We start from the raw sequence: 20,879 nt of genomic DNA on the forward strand, positions 1-20,879 counted from the left end.
CGAGGAGCATGAGGTCTGAGAACCATGTCTGGGTGGGCCAGTAGGGTGCTACCAGGATGACCTGCTCCTCGTCCTCCCTGACCTTGCACAGGGTCTGTGCAAGTAGGCTCATTGGGAGAAACACATATTTGCATAGTCCAGGGGTCCAGCTGTGTGCCAGCGCATCTATACCGAGTGGTGCCTCGGTCAGGGCGTACCAGAACGGGCAGTGGGAGGATTCTTGGGAAGTGAACAGGTCTAACTGTGCCTGCCCGAATCGACTCCAAATAAGCTGGACCACCTGAGGGTGGAGTCTCCACTCTCCACTGAGGGTAACCTGTTGTGACAGCATGTCTGCTGCAGTGTTGAGGTCGCCCGGGATGTGAGTGGCTCGCAGCGACTTGAGGTGCTGCTGACTCCAGAGGAGGAGACGGTTGGTGAGTTGTGACATACAACGGGAGCGTAAACCGTCTTGACGGTTGATGTATGCCACCGTTGCCATGTTGTCTGTCCGAACTAACAAATGCTTGCCCTGGATCAATGGCCGAAACCTCCGCAGGGTGAGCAGAATTGCCAACAACTTGAGGCAGTTGATGTGCCAACGCAGCCGTGGGCCCATCCAGGAGCTGGCGGCTGCGTGCCCATTGCATACTGCACCCCAGCCTGTTTTGGAGGCATCTGTCGTAACCACAACGCGCCTGGAGACCTGCTCTAGGGGAACGCCTGCCCATAGAAATGTGAGGTCAGTCCAAGGGCTGAAGAGGCGGTGACAGACCGGCGTGATGGCCATGCGATGTGTCCCGTGGCACCATGCCCACCTCGGGACTCGAGTCTGGAACCAGTGCTGAAGTGGTCTCATATGCATCAACCCGAGCAGAGTGGCCACCACTGAGGATGCCATATGCCCCAGGAGCCTCTGAAACAGTTTCAGTGGAACCGCTGTCTTCTATCTGAACGCTTTCAAACAGGTCAGCACCGATTGTGCGCGCTCGTTCATGAGGCGCGCCATCATCGAGACAAGAGCGGTGCTGCTTCCTGCGGTGGGATGCATGTGCACTGTACACAAGATTCTACAGTGCACATGCTATAACATAAAGGCATTCAGCTTCAACTCACCGAGAACACCAATATCAGAAGAGACTGAATGGGGTCCAGAAGTCATTCAGAAATGGTGTGTCATACAATATGATGGAGACCTCTACCCAGGCATCATCACCTGCATTGATGAGGTTCAGGTGCAAGTGAGATGCATGCACCGTGTGGGAGAGAACCGATTCTTCTGGCCCACCAGAGAAGACATGATCTGGTATGTATTCGAGAATGTCATTTGTTTCATTCCACCTCCTCAGTCTGTAACCACACATCACCATGAGATCCAAAAAGACATTTGGGCAAAGCTTGTGAAGTATAAGGATTAGAAAATAATTGTCTTGAAATGTATGTTTGTTCTGGTTATTACACCTAAGCGTGTGTAGCGCAAACAGTAGTTTTTTTTTTTACTCCTGTCTGTGTTTGTGCCATTATTGTTATTGTTATTGTATCTGGCCATGTTGTTGTTAAATGCATTTTTAAAGAATTGTTAATGAATTGTTGAATAAAATATGTTTTTATATTGAAATATTATTAAATAAAATCTATTGAATTTAAAAGATGTATGGTCTCTATCAGTCATATTCTGATGAATTAGGTCCTTATTATATGTCATTGGCTGAACTATACCATATTAGTCTAATATTACATTAACATTAAAATTATAATAAGAAATTAAAATAGGAATGTTTACCAGTTTACCAATACGCTTGAATGTTACTACAGAGACTACTGTATAACATCGACTACCGAGGTGGCTGGCATGACGAAAACATAAAGATGGGTATGTATCCAATATAATAGAAACTAAACAAGGCAGTTTCACATGACACGGGACCTGACAACTGGTAAAATTGCGTGTGGCGTTTGTGCAGCCAAGACGGTGCTCGCATTGCTGTTTCATTGTGGTTAAAAACTTAAAATCAAGAACTTCATTAAGCATAATGTATCTACACATGTAGGCTTCTGTAGTCTCTTGTGGTCCACGCAGTGTTGTCAGCTTGAACTGGTCCATAATAGTTTGATGAATTAACTGTGTATCTTTTTAAATAGTCTGGGAAGAAAAGCGTTATTGCTAAAGCAGACAGCAACTCTAAACAGGTAAACAGCACCTAATTATTGATTTACTATTTTCAAAGCACTGACGAGCTGCTTAAAATACATTCTTTTACAGCATTTGTCCACCATTCACAACATTCAACCATGCACAATAAAATATTAGGATATTTTGGGCAGTGAAATGTTTTGTTTATAATTTAATTATAGACTATAAAATAAATGTATTATTTGATGACAGAGTTTGTGTATTAAGCTAAACTTCATGTTATGAGATGAATTTTGTTGGTTAATGACATTGTAACGTGGGTGTCTTGGAGAAGAAGAGAGGAGACGCAGATGTAGATTCCTTTTAATCTTTTAATTATAAACATTGGAGTAGGACGATTGCAGGAGTGGAAACAGAAGAAAGGCTCAACAATAGTAAACGCTGGAGTGGAACAAACGCTGAATCTTTAACTATCAAACTAAGCACAACATAACACCTCATAACAAAACACTTCAAGGACTGACAAAGACTTAACAAAACTAGAGGGTATTTATACACTGAGAAACTAATGAGGGAATAAAAGTCAAGTGCAGATGATGAAGAACTGATAGAAGTGATTAGGGCAGTGAATCCTGGGAAATAGATTTCGGGGGGAAAACTTCAAAATAAGAGTCCTTGAAGAAGAATGAGGGAGACAAACTGTGACAGACATTTTTTATTTACATTTTATTTTATTTTTATTGTAAATCACCGGGTAACTTATGCACGTCTTTTTTTAGCCTATATCTCTGACACTTTTGAAGGATAATTCTTCTAAATTTATGACAAAAAAATATTATTCTCCATGTTTTTGCGGTTAAAGAAGAGCTTAATAAAATTTTCTTTGGTTGGCATTTAAATATTTCAGACTGATTGCAGACCAACGTGGCTACCACTCAAGCAAATATCAAAGTTTGTTTTTATTTTTTTATCTTCTGTGGCAGCTGCTACGAGGTGCACACGGACACATCAGGGATTTAGGTACACGAGCAGCACGCAGAACTGCCCTGCATTGTGCGGTTTCCCGCAAATTATCTAGAAAATCATGTCCATGACGACATGGCCCTAATATTATCAGTGGGCTTTTCCAGTGTTTTTGGATGTAGCATTTGCAGTAAAATTGTGAGACATAACTTCTCAGCGAGTTCTAATTATTACTCTGTTGACTCATTTGTATGTACTGTATTTTACCAAATCAGTCACCAGATAGAGAAAAAAGATTCAGAAAGAAATCTCAGTATAGACTATTATTTCTTTAGATAGGGATAATTTTAAATAAAACTAAATCAAATTGAACTGACAATTGAAAATGAAGTAGAAATAAAAACAAAATAACCTTGGTTGTAATCACTAACGCTGCTTTCACTTTCTATAGTCTATGTTTGAGTGGAGGGAAAAAAGAAACAAATAATTGAAATGTCAACAGAAAGCAATAAGAATTGTGTTGAAGGACAGTTTTGTCTTCATACACCTAAAGCATATGCTTTCATTCTGAAACAACTTTGAAGTTTGTTCAGTAGGATACTAATAATAAAATATATATATGAAAGGCATCAGAGGTGTTTTTGTTACATTTATATTGAAAAACTATTTTTCTTAGTTGTGAAGTTTAAAATAACCGGAAAATATTGATGTTGAGTTTACGGTTACAATTTTAATTCAGATTGATGAACGGATTCGTTCAGACTCAGCCTGTTATGGACTCTGTCTTGAATACGACTCGGCCCCTTTTGGACTTGGACTCAACTCGGACTCGATTGTTTAAAGACTCAGACTTGACTCAGACTCGACTAAGGTGGACTCGAACCCAACACTACTCATACCCCTCCGCCGCTCTGATCTTCACATCACACACACACCAACACCTCCTGGAACCCCTCTATTCCTCCTACTGCTACTAATTCTGCACTTATGATCTGTGAGGAGGATGTGTGCCGGGTCTTTTGGAAACAAAAGACTAGGAAAGCTTCAGGCCCAGACGGTGTTTCACCTGACTGTCTGAAAGTCTGCGCTGACCAACTGGCCCCCATCTTCACATAGATCTTCAATTGATCACTGGAGCAGTGTGAAGTTCCCTGCTGTTTCAAACACCCCACCATCATTTCAGTCCCCAAAAACCCCCAAATCACAGGACTTAATGACTACAGACCTGTTGCTCTCACGTCAGTTGTCATGAAGTTGACTGAGAAACTGGTTTTGGCCTATGTGAAGGACATCACTGAACCCCTGCCGGACCCCCTTCAGTTTGCTTACTGAGCTTACTGCATTGCAGAAGACCCCACTGTCATGCTCCTGAAGTTTGTAATAGACACCATGGTCATCAGCCTCATTCACTACGGTGACGAGTCTGCATACAGATGGGAGGTTGATCAGCTGGCTGTCTGGTGCGGTCACCATAACCTTGAGCTGAACATGCTCAGAATTGTGGAGATGATACTGGACTTCAGGAGAAATCCCCCCTCACCATCCTGAACAGCACTGTGGCAGCAGTGGAGTTATTCAGGTTCCTGGGCTCTACCATCTCTTAGGACCTGAAGTGGGACACCCACATAGACTCCATTGTGAAGAAGTCTCAGCAAAGGTTGTACTTCCTTCGCCAGCTGAGGAAGTTCAAACTGCCACAGGAGCTGCTGATACAGTTCTACTCGGCTGTCATTGAGTTTGTCCTGTGTACATCTATAACTGTCTGGTTTAGTTCAGCCACCAATTCAGACAGATGGAAACTACAAAGGACAGTCAGGACTGCTTAGAGGATTATTGGTGACCCACACTTACCCTGCCCACTCCCTTTTTGAACTGTTGCCCTCTGGCCAGTGCTACAGAGCACTAAGCGCCAGGACATCCAGGCACAAGAACAGTTTCTAACCTCAGGCCATTTTCTTCATGAACAATTAAACTGCCTCAGGACTCCCCCTAGTGCAATAATGTAAATATATCATGTACATATGTAAATTTACATATTTAATTCAATAACAGTACACACCCCTACCTTGCACTTACATTACCACTTGCACATGTACATACGCCATTCTGTTATATGTCCTATGATTTGTATGTCTATTTATAATCTTACTTTGTTTTATATTCTGTGTCTCACTGTATTGTTCTGTGTGCACTTGTTTCTCCTATCACTAAAAAAATAAAATAAAAAATAAAATAAAAAATCTTTGTGTGCATGAGAACATGGCAATAAAGCTCATTCTGATTCTAAAATAACAATACATTTTTACTGGATTTATTAATCTTTTGTTAATTGTTAGTTCATGTTAGTTCATAGTACATTAACTTAAGTTTACAAATTTATTAGTATACAGTATGTTTTAATTAACATTAACTAAGATGAATAAATGCTGTAAAAGTACTGTTCATTGTTAGTTCATTTTAACCAATATTATTCACTAATGTAATGTTGGATACGGCCACTTATTGTTAAATTATTGGACTCTGCATTGTGAATAGTTTATCAAACAACATGGAGGTGTTGGCAACAGAAGAAAAAATATATTTGATTTAATTAAGTCTACATTCAGTTTGACTATGTTGCTTTTATTATTAATTTCTTGTACTTGTACTATTTACTATGTACAGGTACAGGAAAGAAAAACTCCCAAACCAAGAATTAATGGAATGAAGATGTGGAAAGACAAGTTGCACAATGACCACGAAAAGCTCCCGATAGAGGTGGTGAAAGGAGAAAATGAGCAAAGGCCAATGCACAGTAATTTACTTTAAAAAAAAAAAAAAGTATTCCTGATCAGTTTAATTCAAACAAAAGGTTTAAATTATTGAAATAAGTTTAAGTTTGCTCCGTATTAAATGAGTTTAATTAATGCAAAAGACAATAGCTGCTTTGCCTTTTACCACACTGTTTTGTTTGAAACATATTCATTTTGTTTAGACCTACTACATTTTTTTAAGTTAATGCTCTTCATTTAAGTTTAATTAAATAATTCACATATATTCTGAAGTCATAATATGTACTTTATAAGATTACTAAATTCAGTGAATTTATTTAATTATTATTCAACTTACAGACTATTAATTAAAACAATATTGTTAAAGAGTTGAAAAATTGTCTTTCATGCATATGTATATGGGCCTAATTGCTGTTTGTGAATTTTAAAATCTTTTTCATGCACATGTAAATACACTTACACCGATCAGCCACAACATTAAAACCACCTGCCTAATATTGTATAGGTCCCCCTCGTGCCACCAAAACAGTGCCAACCCGCAACTTAGAATAGCATTCTGATATGCTATTCTTCTCACCACAATTGTACAGAGCAGTTATCTGAGTTACCGTAGACTTTGTCAGTTCGAACCAGTCTGGCCGTGTTTCCATCCACAGAACTGCCACTCATTGGATGGTTTTTGTTTTTGGCACTGTAAGGGTAAAAGGGAAAGGAGGAGGCGAGAACCGGCTTGATAGTATAAATAATATTTATGTAGGGCTTTACTGGTTGTTTAGATCAGTGTTACTATCAGAAATAATTAACAATTATTTCTTCAGTTATTAATCAATATTTAAATTAATTAATTGAATCTAACTCATTAAAACCTCCAGTGGGGCTCCAGTCAATGTAGTTTGCTATGTTTAGGAGCAAGTTTGGTTATTAGCAATAATTAATAATTATCAAAGATAATTATTAATTATTAAAATCAATAGAACATTGATGAGAATCAATGTTAGCTTTTTTAATCCTTTAAATCAACAATTATCAAAGATAATCGTTAATTGTTAACATCGATGAAACATTAATTAAAATTAACACTAGCTTATTGATCATTCAAATTCAACAATCATCAAAGATAATGATCAATAATCAAAAATCAATAGAATATTAATAAGGATTAACATTGATGGGGCACCACCCTGGAATCAGGGACTAATAACCAGATATTAAAACAGTCTCAATATTAGATTGTTTTCTTAGGAAAATCGACACCCGAAGAATATCAATTTTCGGGAAAAAAAAACAATGAATGAAGGTTTGAATCCGAGCACTGACATCCCGTCAGCATGACACAGGCGTATGCAAAACAAACCAAAACACTTCTCTTTGTAATATAAACAAAGTTTATTTATGCAGTAATATCAATTAATAATTAATACAATGCAGTCAATAAACTTCCGACTTACAACTACAAACTAAACAGTGATATGATTATATATGGAAATAAAAATAATCCTATAACACATAAGGTGTGTGTGTGACAGTGTGTGTGTGTGTGTGTGTGTGTGTGTGTAAGGAGGGACGTGCACAAAATGGCGGACGTGACTCTCGTGGAGAGTATGTAACGCGAGACTTCAGGCCAGGGAATATGACCGCGAATGGGGGCGGTGAGAAACCAGTCAATGGCGTCTACCAGTTACCGCGTGTATCCGCTTGTACAATAGCTTAGGGACAAAGCTGGGCTTTAGCATTAAGCTATCTAGGAGCCAAAAATGTGTGCCAGAATGTTTGTGAGGGGTCGCGTGCGTGTGTGTGTGTGTGTGTGTGTGTGTGTGTGTGTGTGTGTGTGTGTGTGGATAGTACGAGAGAGAGAGAGAAGTGACGGCCCTAAAGCCGATTTTGCGATTGTGGGAGAGAAAGCAGCTGTTAGTTCATCGCTCAGAGACGCGGTGGACGGCTCGTAAACAGTCCAGCGTACTTTGACTCTTTAATGGATGAACTCAGTTTACCTGTCTCACCCGCAATGTCGAAATTGCACAGCACAATACAGCAAAACAAATTTGTGATAATTAATACCCTGAGTATTAATAATGACCAGACATGGCGGTCCGTAAACTGTACAAGCAAAAACCTTGAAACACAAGTATAACACACTATAATATTCTATCTCTGCCCAGACGTAAACCTCTTACTTGAATCGCACGAGGACACAGGTAGAATGTGTGTCCCTCCGTCCTTTAACTTCGACCCGGTTCCTTGAGGCTTGGGTGATGACAGGAGGCCGTTTCCTCGCTCTGTTGGCGGGCGGTACAGCTGTTGATTCTCGGCGGGCTGGCGGAGAACTCAGAAATGTCGACTTGATTGAAGATGGAAGAGAAATCTTTAATCTCTTCATTTCTGCAGGCAAACGGATGAAGATGCGAATTGCTCGGCGGTCTCCTTCGGATCCGTTAGAGTGTTCGGTTGAACACAGAGTAATCTCAACTCGTCCAGCGAGATGGAGATTGTATGGTCACAGTTTCAAGTCGGACATTACTTCCTTGTGCCACGAGGTTGCACCTGAGAGCAGCGATGAGCTGCGTCTATACAGGATGAACAAAGTTGCTGGAAGCAAATCCCGGAAGCATTTCAGAGGTATTTCAACTCCTGATGATGTCATGGTTTGAGGTGCATTCTATTGTGTGCCTCATCCAATAGGAGTTGAGAGTTCGATCCTTTAGTGAGCAAGGCTTCATGGGATTTGTAGTCTGTTTTGGAATCCCTTTGTTTGATTTTGGTGCGATTTTTATCAGTATAATTTACGACTTGGAATGTGGGGGCTTGAGTTAGGTTTTTACGACTGTGTTAGGCCTGCCTTTGTCATCTGAATACATGAGGCCCAACATTTAAATAATAATATTTGCCAGCAGGTCATCCCTGACTTCCTGGATCTGGGAGGGGACAGTGGGAGGGAAACAACAATAACAAAAAAAAAACAAAAAAAAAAAACATGGTACTTATACACCATAATGGTGATTATACCCAACTAAAACAATACTAATATTTAAAAAGAGAGGGAAAGGCCAACACGGAGCAGCAGCAGGAGAGAGAGAGAGAGTTACAGGCAGCTGCCCGACATCTGTGTGTGTCTTTTTGGTTCAGTTTATTATTAAAATATTATTTATATTATCAAGCCGGTTCTCGCCTCCTCCTTTCCCTTTTACCCTTACGCTTGTGCCGAAACCCGGGAAGGAGGAGGCGAGAACCGGCTTGATAATATAAATAATATTTGAATAATAAATTGAACCAAAAAGACAAACACACACAGGTGTCAAGCAGCTGCCCGTAACTCTCTCTCTCTCTGTCGAACTGCCGTCTCTGGTCAGCCTTATCCCTCTCGGGCTTGATCAGCCTGATTAGGGGCCGGGTGTGCAGAATCACGGCCCGGTCCCACCAAGTGACAAGTGAAACAATAAATCATGCAATTGAGTCTAAAGAACTTTGACCATTTCCACCAGTTGCTCTATAATCTTTAAAAATTGTATTGTACATTAATGCAGGTATAATATTGATTATAAAAATTATATATTTATATAAACATCTAATTTAAATTCTTCATAAATTTTCCTCCCTGCCCAGTAGGTGGCGATATGCACAAAGAATGTGAATCACCAAAAACAAAAGAAGAAGAATTTGAAAGTGAAAGTGGAGATTTATGGTTAAAAAAAAAAAAAGAAAGAAAAAAAAAAAGACTTCAATATTGATCTGTTTCTCACCCACACTTGTATCTGTTACAATTGGGACATCCGCCCTAATGGCCACTTGAGGTCGCAAGGCGGTGTTAAGATGGTGTTTTAGTTTAGTTCTGTGTATTCCTGGTCTTGTCATGTGATATCCTGTTTCCCACATATTCATGTATCTTCTTCTCATTGGTTTATTGTCTTGTTAACTTGTTATCAGTTCTGTTCTGTTATTGGTCCCTGTTTAGTAGTCTTGTTATCTTGTTATTAGTTTAGTCTTGTGATTGGTTGTCGTTGTCAGGTGTTTCCCTTGTCAGTGTATTCCAGCCCTCTCGATTGCATTAGTTTCTTGGGGAGTACTGTTTTGTTGTAACTTTGTGTCTGTGTCCAGTCTATCTGTTTCTGAATTAAGTCCAGGTTTATAATTTAGTCAAGTCATTTCTGTTTGTTTTGTTTTGAATATAAGCACTGTAATAAAAATTTGGGTTCTACACTTTGTCTTGTCTTCATCCTGTCTTCAGCCTGCAGAAATGTTACAATATCACTTCTAAAGATATAGATTTAACCACTGGAGTTTTATGAATTGATTTTGCAGCTTCAAAGTCCTGACCAAAATTTACTTGCATTGCATGGACCTACAGAGCTGAAATATTCTTCTAAAAATCTTTGTGTTCAGCTGAAGAAAGACAATGATACACATTTGGTATGACATGAGGGTGGGTAACTGATAAAATAATTTACATTTTTGGGTGAATGCTCCCTTTCATTTTCTGTTTGTCATGTGACCAGTTGTTTTTCTACTTTATCAAACCAGACAGGTTTCGGTAACAGGGTTGAGCACAAGATGTGGGACACAACTAAATGCAAATCTGCAAATTTATAAAGTATGAATTAAAATGTTTTTTGTCTGACATGCAGTTTGGTCATCAACAAGATGGGACAAGAGAAAATAGGTATTTCAGAGGGTGTGCTTTGAGTTTTAATTAATATTTGAAATATATTTGTATTTTGTTTTATGAAAACTTCATTGTACACAAGTACATTTTTCAGTATTCTGAGCATCTTTTCTTATAGAATTTATAGGCAGTACAGAGAATATCCTCTAATTCTGGAATGTACCAGGAAATTGAGCAAAAATATAAACGAAAGTAAGAATTCCTCTGGTTTTCATTTGTAATGTAGCTGATTCATTTCTTAAAATTCTATTTTAGGATAATATAGCCTAATTAAGTATTGTAATTATACAAATTGAGAATCTGTTTTAATTAACTTGTTTAACTGAAGTATTTGACAAAAGGATGACACGTGTGTTTCAATCAACATAATCGCACGTGAAGGCGGCATGATGTGTTCGATAGTTTCGGTACCCTATTGGTGACTGTATCCCAACAAGCTGATATGCAGCATTCTTATCAGACCTGTTTGTAGAGCATGAGTTACAGAGTGGAAAAAAAACATAATAAAATAAAACTAAACTTTTAGTCCTGTGCATTATACTCATGTGGAAAAGTTCATTTATTTCAGTAATTCAGCTCAAATTGTGAAACTCGTGTATTAAATAAATTCAATGCACACAGACTGAAGTAGTTTAAGTCTTTGGTTCTTTTAATTGTGATGATTTTGGCTCACATTTAACAAAAACCCACCAATTCACTATCTCAAAAAATTAGAATATGGTGACATGCCAATCAGCTAATCAACTCAAAACACCTGCAAAGGTTTCCTGAGCCTTCAAAATGGTCTCTCAGTTTGGTTCACTAGGCTACAGAGTCATGGGGAAGACTGCTGATCTGACAGTTGTCCAGAAGACAATCATTGACACCCTTCACAAGGAGGGTAAGCCACAAACATTCATTGCCAAAGAAGCTGGCTGTTCACAGAGTGCTGTATCCAAGCATGTTAACAGAAAGTTGAGGAAAAAGTGTGGAAGAAAAAGATGCACAACCAACCAAGAGAACCGCAGCCTTATGACTGTCAAGCAAAATCGATTCAAGAATTTGGGTGAACTTCACAAGGAATGGACTGAGGCTGGGGTCAAGGCATCAAGAGCCACCACACACAGACATGTCAAGGAATTTGGCTACAGTTGTCGTATTTCTCTTGTTAAGCCACTCCTGAACCACAGACAATGTCAGAGGCGTCTTAACTCGGCTAAGGAGAAAAAGAACTGGACTGTTGCCCAGTGTTCCAAAGTCCTCTTTTCAGATGAAAGCAAGTTTTGTATTTCATTTGGAAACCAAGGTCCTAGAGTCTGGAGGAAGGGTGGAGAAGCTCATAGCCCAAGTTGCTTGAAGTCCAGTGTTAAGTTTCCACAGTCTGTGATGATTTGGGGTGCAATGTCATCTGCTGGTGTTGGTCCATTGTGTTTTTTGAAAACCAAAGTCACTGCACCCGTTTACCAAGACATTTTGGAGCACTTCATGCTTCCTTCTGCTGACCAGCTTTTTAAAGATGCTGATTTCATTTTCCAGCAGGATTTGGCACCTGCCCACACTGCCAAAAGCACCAAAAGTTGGTTAAATGACCATGGTGTTGGTGTGCTTGACTGGCCAGCAAACTCACCAGACCTGAACCCCATAGAGAATCTATGGGGTATTGTCAAGAGAAAAATGAGAAACAAGAGAGCAAAAAATGCAGATGAGCTGAAGGCCACTGTCAAAGAAACCTGGGCTTCCATACCACCTCAGCAGTATTGAGTACATATACAGTAAATGAACATACTTTCCAGAAGGCCAACAATTCACTAAAAATTTTTTTTTTATTGGTCTTATGATGTATTCTAATTTTTTGAGATAGTGAATTGGTGGGTTTTTGTTAAATGTGAGCCAAAATCATCACAATTAAAAGAACCAAAGACTTAAACTACTTCAGTCTGTGTGCACTGAACTTATTTAATACACGAGTTTCACAATTTGAGTTGAATTACTGAAATAAATGAACTTTTCCACGACATTCTAATTTATCGAGATGCACCTGTATATGTCCCACAATGTGTGTGTGTGTGTGTGTGTGTATATATATATATATATATATATATATATATATATATATATACAGTTGTGCTCAAAAGTTTGCATACCCTGGCAGAAATTGTGAAATTTTGGAATTGATTTTGAAAATATGACTGATCATTTCTGATCATTTTATTTAAGGATAGTGATCATATGAAGCCATTTATTATCACATAGTTGTTTGGCTCCTTTTTAAATCATAATAGTAACAGAAATCACCCAAATGGCCCTGATCAAAAGGGTTTACATACCCTTGAATGTTTGGCCTTGTTACAGACACACAAGGTGACACACACAGGTTTAAATGGCAATTAAAGGTTAATTTCCCACACCTGTGGCTTTTTAAATTGCAATTGGTGTCTGTGTATAAATAGTCAGTGAGTTTGTTAGCTCTCACGTGGATGCACTGAGCAGGCTAGATACTGAGCCATGGGGAGCAGAAAAGAACTGTCAAAAGACCTGCATAACAAGGTAATATATAGAAGGATATAAAAAGATATCCAAAACCTTGAAAATGCCAGTCAGTACTGTTCAATCACTTATTAAGAAGTGGAAAATTCAGGGATCTCTTGATACCAAGCCAAGGTCAGGTAGACCAAGAAAGAATTCAGCCACAACTGTCAGAAGATTTGTTCGGGATACAAAGAAAAACCCACAGGTAACCTCAGGAGAAATACAGGCTGCTCTGGAAAAAGATGGTGGGGTTGTTTCAAGGAGCACAATATGATGATACTTGAATAAATATGAGCTGCATGGTCGAGTTGCCAGAAAGAAGTCTTTACTGCGCCAACGCCACACAAAAGCCCGGTTACAATATGCCCAACAACACCTTGACATGCCTCACGGCTTCTGGCACACTGCAATTTGGAGTGACGAGACCAAAATAGAGCTTTATGGTCACAACCATAAGTGCTATGTTTGAAGAGGGGTCAACAAGGCCTATAGTGAAAAGAATACCATCCCCACTGTGAAGCATGGTGGTGGCTCACTGGTGTTTTGGGGGTGTGTGAGCTCTAAAGGCATGGGGAATCTTGTGAGAATTGATGGCAAGATGAATGCAGCATGTTATCAGAAAATACTGGCAGACAATTTGCATTCTTCTGCACGAAAGCTGCACATGGGACGCTCTTGGACTTTCCAGCACGACAATGACCCTAAGCACAAGGCCAAGTTGACCCTCCAGTGGTTACAGCAGAAAAAGGTGAAGGTTCTGGAGTGGCCATCACAGTCTCCTGACCTTAATATCATCGAGCCACTCTGGGGAGAACTCATACGTGCGGTTCATGCAAGACGACCAAAGACTTTGCATGACCTGGATGCATTTTGCCAAGACGAATGGGCAGCTATACTACCTGCAAGAATTTGGGGCCTCATAGACAACTATTACAAAAGACTGCACGCTGTCATTGATGCTAAAGGGGGCAATACACAGTATTAAGAACTAAGGGTATGCAGACTTTTGAACAGGGGTCATTTCATTTTTTTTTTCTTTGTTGCCATGTTTTGTTTTATGATTGTGCCAATCTGTTATAACCTACAGTTGAATATGAATCCTATAAGAAATAAAAGAAATGTGTTTTGCCTGCTCACACATGTTTTCTTTAAAAATGGTACATATATTACCAATTCTCCAAGGGTATGCAAACTTTTGAGCACAACTGTATATATTTTTACTTTATGTACTCCTCTAGGCCCTTGTCAAAAGCTTTCATCAGTCAACTAACAAAGGACAATGCATCTGTGTAAACTTATGCACTTAATTCAGGATGGACTTCAAAGACAATAGTCATTAATCTTAAAGTTCATAAAAATATATATGTATTTTTATTTTTTATTTTTTTAAACACTGGACCTTAATGCTTAATTTACTAATTTTAAACCATTACTTGTACTACACATAAATAACTAATGTTGGCATTATATTCATGTTGTTTAGCCGGAGGGAAACTCGCCCCCACAGTGAGGTTTTGTATTATTCCTTGCCACGTCGCCTTCAGCTTGCTCACAGGGGATCTAAATACAATTATTATTTAATTATTTAATTTCTATACACATTTTACAATCATATTTAATCAAACTACACAATGATGCCTAAGACTTTATAGACATTACAGTTTCATTTATTTATTTATTTATTTTTAAGGTGTGATTTCCTGTAAAGCTGTTTTGAAACGATGTGTGTTGTGAAAAACACTATACAAATAAAAATGACTTGATAATATTGAAACCAATAAAACACATTTACCATATACTGTATGTCTACTAAAAAAAAATTATATATATATATATATATATATATATATATATATTTTTTTTTATTTTTATTATATTTTGTGTGTGTGTGTGTGTGTGTGTGTGTGTGTGTGTGTCACAACCATAAGCTCTAGAGGAGTGTGTAGTGTAGGTTACCAACTCTGTTCCTCTAGGGATACTCAATTAACAGTTTACATTAATCCTGCATTATTGTCATATCAAGAAGAGCAAGACAAGAGCATACCAGCTACATATATATAAAACATAATAATAATATATACATACCAATAGAATAAGATGCCAAGCAATAACAGAATGAAAAATATAAAAATCCGATCGAGTTTCATTTTTTCCTGGATTTCTTGTGTCACAAAGCAGGAAGGAGTCAGATCGAGCAAGGAGTGGGTTGCTGTTGCTGTTGTGAGAGAGACATTCAGTTTCATACATACAAGGTGGGGCTACACATTAGAACAGGAAAAACTGGTTTGCCATTGGATCCATATTTAGCATAAAACAAATAAAAACATTATTTAATGTAGCCTGTGTCGCACTTCCTTGTATCTTGCATAGTTTTGTTCATGGTTTTCAAGTATATGGGTATTTATCGTGACATTATGTTCGTTGTTCATGTCATAAGCCTTTGCCCTTATGTTTACAGGGCAATACCATACAGTATGAGCACAGGCAAGAAATGTAGATAGGTTTTTTTAAAACTAATAATAATAAATTAAAATATAGCTGTTATATATAGATTAAAATGAGAGTGTGAGGGACAAACTAACATAATGTGATGTTTTGGAGATGAATGCAGGAATTGTATTTTTTGTTGCCATGATGTAACTGTTATCAAAATGAGATTCTATTATTTATGTTGTGTTGCATGAAACTTACATGTGGGATAGTTCTACTTAATATCTTTGATGTTTGATCATAATGGCATTTCATTTTGGAACAACTGGAATGATCCTGCTGGCCTAGCACGTGTTAGAGATATGACAGAGCAACCATATTATAAATGATGCCGCAATGCTCGCATTTGTATTACAGGTACTCATAGAAAGAGTACAATGCAGCATGATTATGTAATTGTGACGAGGAATGAGGATCTAAATGCAGCCTTTTTTAATAAAACAAAAGTAAACCTGGTAACTCAGAACATAATGAAACAAAACACATGGAACAAAGCACAGCATAATACAGATAAAGACAAAGGAAAGAGGAACACCTGGGGAAACAATCAGGGGAAAAACCAATCATGAAAAGAAACTACAAAACTAACAGGAAACAGGAACTAAACCAGAATTTCATCAAAAGTCAAAAAACAAACAACAGGGAATATGTGACAGAGCCCCCCATCCTTTTAAGGAGCGGATTCCAGATGCTCCAAAAAACAAAAAAACAAATTGTCCATGGGGTGTAGGGGAAAAACAGGTAGTTCTGGGGGGGCACAAGGGAAGCAGAGGAACAAGGCAAAGTCAGGGAGGCTTGAAACCAAGGCAGAGCCGGAGGGATGGAGAGCCAGTGTGACGTTGCATGTTCGTCAAGTAGACCAGAGCAGATCAGGCGGGCGGCCAGCAGACAAGAGCAGATCAGGCGTGCAGCCAGGAGACCAGAGCAGATCAGGCGGGCGGCCAGGAGACCAGAGCAGATCAGGCGGACGGCCAGGAGACCAGAGCAGATCAGGCGGACGGCCAGGAGACCAGAGCAGATCAGGCGGACGGCCAGGAGACCAGAGCAGATCAGGCAGGCGGCCAGGAGACCAAGGAAACCAGAGCAGAACAAGCAGATGGCCAGAAGACCAAGAAGACCAGAGCAGAACAAGCGGACAGCCAGGCGACCAGAGCAGAACAAGCGGATGGCCAGGAGACCAAGGAGACCAGAGCAGAACAAACGGATGGCCAGGCGACCAGGGAGACCAGAGCAGATCAGGCGGGCATCCAGGAGTCCAGAGAAGATCAGGCGGGCGGCTAGGAGACCAGACCAGATCAGGCGGGTGGCCAGGAGACCAAGGAGACCAAAGCAGATCAGGCGGACGGATAGGAGACCAAGGAGACCAGAGCAGATCAGTCGGACAGCCAGGAAACCAGAGCAGATCAGGTGGATGGCCAAGCGACCAGGGAGACCAGAGCAGATCAGGCGGACGGCCAGGAGACCAAGGAGAAGACCTCAAGGTGGGGACTGGGTCAGGAGTCCTGGAAGGTGGCCACAGGGCCAAGACAGGGTCAGGAGTCCTGAGAGGCGGCCGCAGGGCCGAGACAGGGTCAGGAGTCCTGGGAGGCGGCAGAGCAGCTGTAGGAGGAGTCTCTGGGGGAGCGGGCGGAGCTGCAGGAGGAATAATCTCTGGGGGAGCGGGAGGAGCCACAGGAGGAATAGTCTCTGGGGGAGCGGGAGGAGCCGCTAGGGAAATAGTCTCTGGGGGAGCGGGTGGAGCCACTGGGGAAATAGTCTCTGGGGGCAGAGCCGCTGGGGAAATAGTCTCTGGGGCGGAGTTGTGGAAGACTCTGGGGGCGGAGCCGTGGAAGACTGAGCCGTGGGAGGCTTGAGGGGCCAAGCCGCAGAAGGTGGAGCCGTGGGAGGCTCAAGACAAAGCTTCCTGGATGAATGGGAAATGACCTCCATCGTCGTGAACATGGGAAGAGACTCGGAAATGACCTCTGTGGTCGTGGGCATGGGCAGAGACTTGGGAATGACCTCTAATGGTCGTGAACATGGGCAGAGACTCGGGAACGGCCTCAGTGGTCGTAAACATGAGCAGAGACTAAGGAACGACCTCCATGGTTGTGGGCAGAGACTTGGAAATGACCTCCGTGGTCGTGGGCATGGGCAAAGACTCGTAAACGACCTCCGTGGTCGTGGGCATGGGCAAAGACTCGTAAACGACCTCCGTGGTCGTGGGCATGGGCAAAGACTTGGGAATGACCTCTGTAGTCGTGGGTATGGGCAGAGACTCGGAAATGACCTCCGTGGTCATGTACATGGGAAGAGACTTGGGAATGACCTCTGTGGTCATGGGCATGGGAGGAGACTCGGAAACGACCTCCGTGGTCGTGTACATGGGAAGAGACTTGGGAACGGAAACTTTTCTTCTCTTCCTCCTCCTCTGGATGGCTGAAGTTGGCAACGCTGGCTCTGGGACGGACAAGGCTGGCAACGCTGGCTCTGGGATGGATGAGGCTGGCAACGCTGGTTCTGGAATGGACGAGGCTGGCAACTCGTTGGCCGTGGCAGGCGTGGACGCAGACAATTTCTGAGATAGGGTCTTCATGGACCTATGTACCAACATCAGTGGCAGATCATACAACTTGGAGACACGGGCCATGGAAGGCTTTGAGACAGAGGCCATGGACGCAGGTTTTGGTCCGGGGTTCCCACCATAATCCACTGTATAAGGGGAACCGCTAAATTCCAGAGCCTTCTCCACATAATCGCCGAGTGTCCAGTGAGGATCAGCCGGAGGCACGAGTTCCCTCAGTGCACTATTCGGACCGGCCCAGAAGAAAACCACCAGAGAGTGGTCTGGATAGTGCACTACGTTTGCCAGCTCTAAAAACTCACGGGCGTGATACTTAACTGGACGGTCCCCTTGTTGAAGGAGTAGAATCCTGACGGCCGCTAGATCCATTTCTCAGTCAGTCTTTCTGTGACAAGACAGGAGAGAAATGAGGATCTAAATGCAGCCTTTTTTAATAAAACAAAAGTAAACCAGGTATCTCAGAACATAATGAAACAAAACACAGGGAACAAAGCACAGCATAATACAGATGAAGACTGACAGGGGAAAACAAGGGCTTAAATACACAAGGGAAAACAAGGGAACGAGGAACACCTGGGGAAACATTCAGGGAAAAACCAATCATGAAAAGAAACTACAAAGGACTACAAAACAAACAGGAAACAGGAACAGGGAACTAAACCAGAATTTCAACATAAAAGTCAAAACAAACAACAGGGAATATGTGACAGTAATAGTGTAAAAGTGTTATAATTTACCAAACTTCATTAAATATATGCACAGTCTCTTTATCTGGTGCAGAGAGAACTAGAAAGGGGTAATCCAATTCCCTAGAGGGGGAGAGAGAGTATGCATGAAATTACATGTTATGGAAAATGTAAGTGTTTTACATATCATTCCAATTATAGTATCTGTTGTATTTCATAATTAAACTGCTGCTTTATACAAAATATGCCTATTTACTAAGATGTTTAATGCCTTTTGTGTTACCGATGTGGTACACCCCCTTTTCTGGTTAGTGGTATGTTCCCCTGCGCTGCACTCCTCAGTCTGCAAGAAGCACTCCACTCTAGTGATGGGAAGATCGGATAATTTTACTGACTTGGATCTTTGAGTCTCGTTCAGCAAAATGAACAAATCTTTATTCAAGTAATTTCATTAATTTCATTCTGTAGGTTCTACTGGTTGTATAGATCAGTGTTACTATCAGAAATAATAATTATTTCTTTAGTTATTAATTAATATTTAAATTAATTAATTGAATCTAACTCATTAAAACCTCATATGGGGCTCCAGTAAATGTAGTGCACTATGTTTAGGAGTGGGTTTGGTTATCAGCAATAATTAATAATTATCAAAGATAATTATTAATTATTAAAATCAATAGAACATTGATGAGAATCAATGTTAGCTTTTTTAATCCTTTAAATCAACAGTTATCAAAGATAATCACTAATCACTAACATCGATGAAACATTAATTAAAATTAACACTACCTTATTGATCCTTCAAATTCAACAATCATCAAAGATAATTATCAATTATCAAAAATCAATAGAATATTAATAAGGATGTATTGACGGGGCACCACCCTGGAAGCATGGACTAATAACCAGATAGTATAACAGTCTCAATATTAGATTGTTTTCTTAGGAAAATCGACATCCGAAGAATATCGATTTTCGGAAACAAAACAATGAATGAAGGCTTGAATCCGAGCACTGACATCCCGTCAGCATGTGACACAGGTGTATGCAAAACAAACCAAAACACTTCTCTTTGAAATATAACAAAGTTTATTTATGCAGTAATATCAATTAATAATTAATACAATGCAGTCAATAAACTTCCGACTTACAACTACAAACTAAACAGGGATATGATTAAATATGGAAACCAAAATAATCCTATAACACATGAGGGTGTGTGTGTGTGTGTGTAAGGAGGGACGCGCACAAAATGGCGGACGAGACTCTTGTGGAGAGTATGTCACGTGAAACTTCCAGCCAGAGAATATGGCCACGAATGTGGGTGGAGAGAAACCAGTCAATGGTGTCTAGCAGTTTACCGTGTGTATCCGCTTGTACGATAGCTTAGGGACAAAGCTGAGCTTTATCATGAAGCTATCTACTAGCCAAAAATGTGTGCCAGAATGTTTGTGAGGGGTCGCGTGTGTATGTGTGGTTAGTACGAGAGAGAGAGAGAATAAAGTGACGGCCCCAAAGCCAGTTTCGCGATCATGGGAGAGAAAGCAGCTGTTAGTTTATCACTCAGAGACATGGTGGACAGCTCGTAAACTGTCCCGCAGTCTTTGATTCTTTAATGGATAAACTCAGTGTGCTGGTCTCACCCGCGATGGCAGAAATGCACAACAGTCCAATGTGGTTGGACTACAACACAGCCAATCTCGTTCGTGATAATTAATACCTTGCGTGTTAATTGCAATGAGCGGACTCGGCGGTCCGTAAACTGTACAAGCAATAACGTTGATACACAAGAATAACACACTATAATATTCTATCTCTGCCCAGATGTAAACCTCTTACTTGAATCGCATGAGGACACAGGTAGAATATGTGTTCATCCGTCCTTTAACTCTGACTTGGTTCCTCGAGGCTCGGGTGATGACAGGAGGCCGTTTCCTCACTCTGTTAGCGGGCAGTACGGCTGCTGATTCTCGGCGGGCTGGCGGAGAAATCAGCGACGTCAACTTGATTGAAGATGGAAGAGAAATCTTTTATCTCTTCACTTCTGCAGGCAAATGGATGAAGATGCGGATTGCTCAGCAGTCTCCTTTGGATCCGTTAGAGTGTTCGGTGGAACACAGAGTAATCT

General features: G+C 40.5%; 1 protein-coding gene across 2 annotated transcripts in view; it reads right to left on the minus strand.

The window, feature by feature from the left end:
* The window catches only part of LOC127420042 (histo-blood group ABO system transferase 2-like), a 53,179-nt gene extending 37,950 nt beyond the window's left edge, over positions 1–15,229 (minus strand). For both annotated transcript variants that reach the window (XM_051661987.1, XM_051661986.1), the window contains exon 1: positions 15,098–15,229. In XM_051661987.1, coding sequence (XP_051517947.1) covers positions 15,098–15,159 — 62 coding nt within the window. In that variant the 5' untranslated portion in view covers positions 15,160–15,229. The remainder of the gene's footprint in view (positions 1–15,097) is intronic.
* Positions 15,230–20,879: the final 5,650 nt, after the last annotated feature.

The sequence above is a fragment of the Myxocyprinus asiaticus genome, chromosome 29 (genome assembly GCF_019703515.2).
Source record: "Myxocyprinus asiaticus isolate MX2 ecotype Aquarium Trade chromosome 29, UBuf_Myxa_2, whole genome shotgun sequence".
NCBI lineage: Eukaryota > Metazoa > Chordata > Actinopteri > Cypriniformes > Catostomidae > Myxocyprinus > Myxocyprinus asiaticus.